The sequence below is a fragment of the Aethalodelphis obliquidens genome, unplaced genomic scaffold (assembly GCF_003676395.1).
Source record: "Aethalodelphis obliquidens isolate GAN/ISIS:26980383/991018 unplaced genomic scaffold, ASM367639v1 scaffold8, whole genome shotgun sequence".
Lineage (NCBI taxonomy): Eukaryota > Metazoa > Chordata > Mammalia > Artiodactyla > Delphinidae > Aethalodelphis > Aethalodelphis obliquidens.
The window spans coordinates 5,920,175-5,929,600 of record NW_020837952.1 but is presented as its reverse complement, the minus strand read 5'-3'; the positions used below and the strand labels follow the sequence as shown (position 1 = coordinate 5,929,600).

The window sequence follows — 9,426 nt, the reverse complement described above, 5'->3', positions numbered from 1 at the left end:
ATCAGTGGTATTTTTTAATGTAAATTTTATTGAAGTATAGCATACATATCAGTAGCATTTTTCTTTTTAATATAAATTGTCGTGCAACTCAATGGATGTAAATTTCAGCTATGCTAGATGAATAAATTCTAGCGACCTGCTGTACAACATAGTGCCTGTAGCTAACAATATGGTATTGTGCACTTCAAAATTTGTTAAGAGGGTAAATCTCGTATTAAGTGTTCTTACTTCCAAAAAAAAAAAAAATCAAAGGGAAATAAGGATACTCTGGGAGTTGTTGGATGTGTCTGTTAGTTCGATTGGTGATGGATGGTATCACAAGTGTTTACCTATGTCCAAGCTCATCAAGTTGCACACATTAAATATGTTCAGTTCCTTGTGTATCAATTATACCTAAATAAAGCTGTATGTAAATATAAATATACATATGTATACATATAAATATAAAATAATAGCAATATAAATTGTGTTGAAGTATAAAGTATTTACTGAAAAATAAACGAGTCTTAAATATACGGTTCAATGAATTTTCTCAAAGGGAATATAGTGATGAAATCTGAAATAGAACATCACCAGCACTCCAGAAGCTCCTTCTGTCCCCTTCTGTTCACTGCCCTGCTTCCAAGGGTAACCAGTACCCTGACTTGTAGCATCAAAGATAAATTTTGGACTTTTTAAACTTTATATAAATAGAACCATACAATATGCACTGTTTTATGTGTCTTTTTTTTTGTTCAGCATTATGTTTGTGATGTTCATCCATGTGTTTGCATCCAGCAATAGCTCATTCTTTTCCATTGTTGTGTAGCATTGTCTATTGATCGTGCAATTTATCCGTTTTACAATAACTAGAGATTTGGAGCTCTGCCAATTCTGAGTTATTATAAACATTGTTTCTTTTGGTGAACGTATACAGGCATTTCCATTGATTGCATACCTAGAAGTGTAACAGTAGTGTGTTTTATTGTAGTTATAGTAATTGTAGGCTTTAGTAGTCGCATTACTGTGTAGCTACAGCACAAGCATTAAATGCAACAGTAGATCTCAGCATTCTAGTAGTTGACTATATTGTTATCATAATGTTTTTTAATAGTAATAGGAAATATTAACTTATACTAATATTTGTAATGTTATATATACACTGACACGTTTGTAGTATTATAATATATATCTTTATGTAATTATATATTAGGAAGAGAAGTATGTATTTGTAGTCCTAGTTGTGTTTATTAGTTACCCATTCTTAATTACCTTGAGTATCATTCCACATTTTATAGCATATATTGATGTACAGTTTTTCTCATGAGGACATGTAAAAATCCAGATTTTAGACAATATTGTTGATTTTTTCACTATTGAAAGGAAAGTACCAGCAAAAGATGTCTATATATGTAGGGATTTATTTTGTAAAATTAAACACAGCTCGTTCTACAGACGTTGAGTCTGTAAGCCCATTTTCATTAATAAACATTTCGTGAACTGATACTCCAATAGCCTGAGAGGTGCCTAGATCTCTGGAGACTGATAAAGGAGAAGGCTCGTTTAAGACCAGCTCCAATGGATGCTCTCCAGTCAGTTTCCCTGTTAACTCACTTGAACAACTCTTCTCTATTCCAGCCTCCATTTGAGATCACATTCAAAGCATCATGTGCAACTTCCATTTTTAAAACTTTCAGGAAAGCCAACTATAAAACTCACAACATGTCGGTGTTGGAAGTGAACTTAGATAATGATAATATCTAGGCATCTAAATCCCCTTACTTAATATTTGGGAGCATAGCAGCAGCCAGGAGCCAGGACTGGAGTCCAGGTGCTCCAGTCCCTGTTCAAAGCTTTTTCACAGACAACTTCAATCACCCGTTTGAGACAGCGAATTTCTTCCTCATTTAAGTTGTTTCTCACTACCATGTATGCTGAATTCCAATTGTTCTTCCTGTGGAGACAGTAAATGTTTGATAAGCCCATATCTCAAAATGTAGAAATGTAATCTCTAACCAAGATGCGGTTCCTGCTGCTTCCTGAAAGACGTGCTATTCAGCAACAATGGGGCTCAAAGAAAAGGAAGGAGGTGTAGGTAGATAAGATGACCTCCTAAGAGTTTTTTCTTAGTTTCAATATTTGTATTTCTGATGGAAAGTTTATGGCACCCAGACCCCTGCTTCTGTAAATATATTTCTCCAGTTTTGCTTCCGTATCTTTCCTATTTCCTAGCTACTGAAGAATCATTGCTAAACTGACTTGGGACACTGTTATCAGCACAATGGCAGCACAATCTAAAATACAGCACCTTGACAGTTTATGAAGTTTTATGTGTATATATATATATATATATGTGTGTGTGTGTGTGTGTGTGTGTATGTGTGTATCATACTGATAATTTCCTTGGGATGTAAAATTATTTTATGTAAGAAATTGTGTTGTGTGTCTCTATGTTGGCAAGATCTCTAACAACTCTCAAGTCCATTATCTAACAAATCTCAAATCCATTATTCCTGCTTTAACTAATTCTATTTATTATTAATTAGGATGAAAATGAATAAATGTGATGAACAAAAAAAATAAATAAAATAAAATAAAATACAGCACCTTCTGACTACCTCTATGGATTTGTCAGTCAAATCATCACTCTCCATTTTCTTCAACATAAAAGCAATTTAAATACTACCGACTCTCATTGGAAAATTACGTGAACTTGTGGGAAATATTTGAAGAAAAGCCCTTTCGAAAATGTAGTGATTTAAACCTATGAGATTCTTTTTGGTTTTTAGATACTTTGAAGAAGGGTTTTTTGAGGAAGCAGGACAGCCGATCCACAACGGTAAGCAGAGGCTCTGTTCTTTCTCCTCTTGTTCCTCTACCTTAGACAGTGACACGGCTGTGTGTGTGTGTGTGTGCATGTGTGTATGCGTGCGTAAGATGCTATCTTTTCACTGCCTACAGAACACCTATTAGTGGTCATAAGACAGTCCAGGAGGCCCAGAGGATAGAGTAAGTGTTGGGTCAGAGCCCACAGGCTGACTAGTCCTCAAAGGTTAGCTCCTGTTAGTGGCTGCTCAGCTAACAACCACTGCTATGGAAAACGAGCTTTATAAAATATGTGTGGATGTAGAGAACAAACGTATGGACACCAAGGGGGAAAAGTGACGGGGGTGTGGTGGTGGGATGAATTGGGAGATTGGGATTGACATATATACACTAATATATATTAAATGGATAACTAATAAGAACTTGCTGTATAAAAAAATAAATAAAATAAAATGTGTGTCTACATATGTATGTTTATGTGTGAGTGCATACCCCCATGTGCCAGTTCTTTGGCAGAAGATTGTGTACATGACTATGTGATATAGGGGACAGGTTAATTATAGGTGAGTTTTTACGTGATTTTTTAAATCAAAATATGAATGTGACTTCTGAGTTAGTATCTGTGTGGCTGGGGTAGTTTTTCAAACATGTGGATGTATGATGTAATTGTGTGGTTGTAGATGTGTATACTAATGTGTGATTGTATGTGTGTGCGTGTGTGTGTGAGTCCAAGCCTGATTTTCTGCAGCCTTTGCCTTATTATTTGACAGGGTGCCCCAGCCATGGAACCAGCTTTGAAGATGACTTGACCCTCGGAGCAGAAGGTAAGTGGCACAGCTCTCTGAGGTTGGAATTGAGGAAGAGGCTATCTACTGGATGAATTAAGGATAGAATGGAAGGGGAGAACTGCAGAAAGAAGCAGCCCATCCCTGGAGTCTTATCTGCAGGGAAAGAGCCATCTCATATGATCTAATGGAAAACTCAGAAAGTGTCACATGCCCAGAAATACTTCCTCACCAGCCTATCAAGACATCTACTGGTCCATCATTGGAGCTTTCCTTTGGCCCCTGAATATATAAAGTCACCATAAAAGTGGCTGCCCAGACATCTTTGAGATGGTTTTCTGTATAGGAAGCCCCAGGCAGTCTGAGTACTGGGCGTAAGAGAGAGACTCCATTGGAGGAAAATAAGGGCTGGGATAAAGGATGGAGGTACCGCAACCTACCAGTGTCTTCTGGGACCCGTAGAGACTCACGTGGTGAGGCAGGAACACTAGCCTGGGTGCCTGAATGACTCTGTCCTCCTCAGGACAGAGAAACTCTTGTCTGGACACCAGGCATGGTTCAGAAGTTCAGAGGCTCGGGGCCAGTTTTTCTCTGCTATATTTGTCCAGGTCTGTGTTTGATAATCTTCAGATACTTACATAAAGAACAGAGTTCATGGGATTCAGGGGCCTATAGTAGTGGCAGAGGGGAACAGAGGGGGCTGAGTTTTATACTCGGAGGGACAGCTTAGGTGATTTGCATTTTCCCTTCTAACTTTTTCTTTGCCTTTCTGTTCCTTGTCCAGCCACACTGTTGGCCGCCAACAGCAAACTCTTCTCCAGGTAAGTGTTCGGTTGAGCCAGGCTGAACGATGTCTCCTTCAGGACCTACTGAACTGGGGTGGGTGTCAGAGTCCAAGAAATTAAAAACAAAGAGCTGAAGATTCACAATAGAGGGTGAGATTTCCAACTCGGAATGAGACCATAGATTGAGTTTTTACAGTAGATGGTTCAAAGGTACCCAGCATGGAGTGACAATGCCCAGCAGGGCATGTCTAGGAACCAGGGTGCAGACTGCTCACAAGATGAGTATGACTTCAGCGTTGATCCCTGCAGGAGCTTCCTGGAGACAGCCCGGCCTGGGCAGCTACTGGATCTTGGCTGCAGTTTGGCTTCCAGTAGCATGACTGGTGGGACCAACAAGACTAGTTCAAGGTAGGTGCCAAGTTTGGCAGGGGTGTAAGGGCGGGGAAGATGAGAGGTAGAAGAGAATGGAACTAAGAACCGTTGCCAGTTTTTTTTCTGGGATATACTGCTAGAGCTTTTATGTAGTCACATACTTGACAAGCATAACAATATTTGCTTCAAGAATAGCAGGGATGCAGAGGAATCTGCTGCTCAGAGCTGGATGCTGTGTGTAAAATACAGGTGTCTCCTCCCCTGAACCTTGTACCCCAAGAGGTGTAGTATCGATACCATCACAGTGCCTGGACTTATAAGTACTCAGTAAACAATCAATAAATGTATTAATTGATTGATTGATTAGTTGATTGAGGCAATAAAACATTGATTCATTCAGATAACTTTGTACCCCCGAATGCAGGCCAGGCAATGACTGTGTGGAATTTGAAGATGAAGCAGACAAAGAGTTTGCCCGCAGGAGCCCACCAAGCCTATAGGGTGAACAAAATACACACACAGATAACTTTAAAACAAGATGGAAAGTGATGCAAACTAGTGTGCTATAATCAAAATTGTTTGGAATTTGGAGTCAGAGTTTGAACTTGAGACCTTATTAGCTCTTAACTATCTTTAGTGATATGTCTTTATTGAACCTTAGCCCTGGCAACACCCCAGTTCAGTTAACACAGAATCTCTGGAGATGAGACTCAAATATCTGCATTAAAAGTTTTTTCGAAGTATATTTGATTTAGAATGCTTCAGGTGTACAGAAAAGTGATTCATATATATATATACACATATATATGTGTGTGTGTATATATATATATATATATATTCTTTTTCAGATTCTTTCCCATTATAGGTTATTGCAAGATATTGAGTCTAGTTCCCTGTGCTGCATAGTAGGTCCTTATTGTTTACTGTTTTATATGTCGTAGTGTATATGTGTTAATTGCAAACTCCTAATTTATCTCTCCCCATCCTCTGCTATCACCTTTGGTAACCTTAAGTTTGTTTTCTATGTCTGTGAGTCTATTTCTGTTTTGTAAATAAGTTCATTGGAATCATTTTTTTAGATTCTACATATAAGTGATATCATGTGATAGTTATCTGTCTCTGTCTGACTTACTTCACTTAGTATGATCATTTCTAGATTTATCCATGTTGCTGTAAATGGCATTAGTTCATTCTTTTTTATGGCTGAGCAATATTCCATTGTATATATATATACCACATCTTCTTTATCCATTCATCTGTTGATGGACATTTAAGTTGCTTCCATGTCTTGGCTGTAAATAGTGCTGCTATGAACAATGGAGTGAATGTATCTTTCAAATTAGAGTTTTCATCTTTTCTGGATATGTGTCCAGGAGTAGGATTGCTGGATCATATGGTAACTCTGTTTTTGGTTTTTTTGAGGAATCTCCATACTGTTCTGCATAGTGACTGCCCAATTTACATTCCCACCAACAGTGTAGGAGGGTTCCCTTTGTTCCACACCCTCTCCAGCATTTATTATTTGTAGACATTTTTTTTTTTAATTTGTTTTTGGCTGTGTTGGGTCTTTGTTGCTGCACGTGGGCTTTCTCTAGTTGCAGCGAGCGGGGCTACTCTTCATTGCAGTGCGCAAGCTTCTCATTGCAGTGGCTTCTCTTGTTGTGGAGCACAGGCACTAGGCGCATGGGCTTCAGTAGTAGCAGCATGTGGGCTCAGTAGTTGTGGCTCTTGGGCTCTAGAGTGCAGGCTCGGTAGTTTTGGCTCACGGTCTTAGTTGCTCCACGGCATGTGGGATCTTCCCCTACCAGGGATCAAACACATGTACCCTGCATTGGCAGGCGGATTCTTAACCACTGTGCCACCAGGGAAGCCCTGTAGGCTTTTTGATGATGGCCATTCTGACTGGTGTGAGGTGATACCTCATTGTAGTTTTTTTTTTTTTTTTTTTTTTTTTTTTGCGGTACGCAAAAAAAAAAGGTACTGCTGTGGCCTCTCCTGTTGAGGAGCACAGGCTCCGGACGCGCAGACTCTGCGGCCATGGCTCACGGGCCCAGCTGCTCCGCGGCATGTGGGATCATCCTGGACCGGGGCACGAACCCGTGTCCCCTGCATCGGCAGGCGGACTCTCAACCACTGCGCCACCAGGGAAGCCCCTCATTGTAGTTTTGATTTCCAATTCTCTGATAATTAGCAATGTTGAGCATCTTTTCATGTGCCTACTGGCCATCTGTATGTTTTCTTTGGGAAAATGTCTATTGAGGTCTTCTGCCCATTTTTTAATTACGTTCTTTGTTTTTTGATATTGAGATGTATGAGCTATTTATACATTTTGGATATCAACCCATTATCAGTCATATCATTTGAAAATATTTTCTCCCATTTAGTAAGTTGTCTTTTCATTCTATCAGTGATTTCCTTTACTGTGCAAAAGGCTTTAAGTTTAATTAAGTGCCATTTGTCCATTTTAGCTTTTGTTTCCTTTGCCTTATGAGAGAGATCCAAGAAAATATTGCTGCAATTTATGTCAAAGAGTGTTCTGCTTGTGTTTTCTTCTAGGTGTTTTATGACTTCTGTTCTTATGGAACAGTGTTCACCCATTTTGAGTTTATTTTTTTATACAGAGTGAGAAAATTTTCGAATTCTTTTACATGTAGCTCTTCAATTTCCCAGCACCACTTATTAAAGAGACAGTCTTTTCCCCATTGGATACTCTTGTTTCCCCATTGTATACTCATGCACTATAAGTGCATGGTTTTTTTTTCTGGGCTCTCTATTCTGTTCCATTGATCTATATATCTGCTTTTGTGCCCGTACCAAACTGCTCTGATGACTATAGCTTTATAACCGGGTCTGAAGTGGACACAAGTCACCTCTCCCCCACGAGGTGTGCTGGCAGCTGTCACCTTAGTGGAAGCTGTGGCTGGAGATGGAAGGGCTAGAGCCAGAGCCTGGTGTGAGCCAGGGCTTCTCCTGTGCTCAGTGGCTCACAGCACCCTATCCGGGGCAAGACTGTGTCCTAAGTTGTTGGAGCAGAATTCCTGAGGGTCAGGTCTGAACTGGTTCCATTCCCTCTGAGTGTGTGCTCTCCTGCATCCCAGCATTGGTACCTTCGCCCCAGAGGGGAGCAGGGCTGGAGCAAGAAGGGCTGGGGCAGGTGCCCATTGCAAGCAAGGGCCCATTGGGGAGCGGTCCTGGCACACGAGTCAGAGTTCCAGACCGCTCTCCATCTGCCTCTGCTGGGAGTGCCAGTAATGGCTGCCATTGCCCGGTTCAGATGTAGCGCCAGGTCCAAGCCAGCTCCATCGCCCACAGCTACACACTCTTCTTAGTAATGGCAGCCTTCACCCTAGTGGAGAGCTGCACCATGGAGCAAGAGGGACTAGAGTGGGTGCCCCGTGTGGGTCACAGGAAGATGGCCAAAGTCAAGGCACTTTCAATCTGCTTCCTCCTCCTTGTCTCAGGGAGTCAGCGAACGAGTGCGCTCTCTTCGCGAGCAGAGTCTAGGGTTCCTGCAGCCCTCCTATTAGTCCCACTGGTTTTCAAGTCAGCTAATGGGACTCCTCTGCCCAGCATCAGACCCTAGGGCTGGGGTGCCCAATTTGTGGTTTGAACCGCCCACTCCCCAGGGAGGATCTCAGAGCCCATGTAATTCCCCCTCTTCCTCTGTGTCCCCTTGCAGGGATGCAGGTCCTGACCTGACTGTTTCTCTACTCTTCCTACCCAATTCCATGTAGATCTTGCTTTACAGCCTTGGCTGTGTAAGAGTGTATCAGTCTCCAATGTGTTTTCAGCGAGAGTTGCTCCTCATGGAGATGTATTTTTGATCTGTTCGTTGGGGTGGGTGAACTCAGCGTCTTCCTTCTCTGCCACCTTGATCTCCCCCCTCCTCGGTGATCTAGTCGTATGCCCACAATTCAGATAAGGAAACTTAGGATCATGAAGATAAAATTGGCAGTTAGGGGCTTCCTTGGTGGCGCAGTGGTTGAGAGTCCGCCTGCCGATGCAGGGGACACGGGTTCGTGCCCTGATCCGGGAGGATCCCACATGCCGCGGAGCGGCTGGGCCCGTGAGCCATGGCGCATTCGGAGCCTGTGCTCCGCAACGGGAGAGGCCACAGCAGTGAGAGGCCCGCGTACCACAAAAAAAAAAAAAAAAAAATGGCAGTTAGGAGGAATGCACGAGAATAGATCCAGGTATTCGAATTATCCAGCTATTACTTGAATAAGATGGTCTCGATTTGGATCAAAAAGCCCAGCATCCTTTCTGAAGAGAGTAGCAGTGATTAGTCAAAGCCTCCAATAATTCACAGCTCCCCCGAGAGAGAGACAGAGACGGAGAGAAAGTGTTTGGTCTGTAATGCAGGACTTCTGTCCTGAAATTGTGCTGTAAAGGGGCCTACTTCTCAAAATCAGGTTTTGAGCATACCTGTATAGATAAAATTTTATCCTCAGGGTGAGAATAAAATGAGTTTTATGTTCCTTACCCACTCATTGCCTGGGTGTTCCACACAGCCATTGGCACAAGCTGGGTAGCAAGTTACAAAGCGCTTGGCAAAAGCCAGCTGTGTCACAGTATGTGCAAGTGGGAACTGACAGGTTAATAACACAACTGCAAGGTTTCTTTGCATCTAGACTGCTTTTGATTTTTCAGGTCCCTCTCATAGCAAATTTTCATTCATC

The 9,426-nt window shown here is 41.7% G+C and overlaps 1 protein-coding gene across 1 annotated transcript in view; it reads left to right on the top strand.

Moving 5' to 3' along the window:
* Nucleotides 1-9,426, top strand: part of TESPA1 (thymocyte expressed, positive selection associated 1) — a 40,376-nt gene that overhangs the window by 14,567 nt on the left and 16,383 nt on the right. Inside the window, exons 4-7 of the mRNA XM_027106555.1 lie at nt 2,769-2,818; nt 3,576-3,629; nt 4,375-4,411; nt 4,685-4,783. Of these exons, the coding sequence (XP_026962356.1) occupies nt 2,769-2,818; nt 3,576-3,629; nt 4,375-4,411; nt 4,685-4,783 (240 nt within the window). The remainder of the gene's footprint in view (nt 1-2,768; nt 2,819-3,575; nt 3,630-4,374; nt 4,412-4,684; nt 4,784-9,426) is intronic.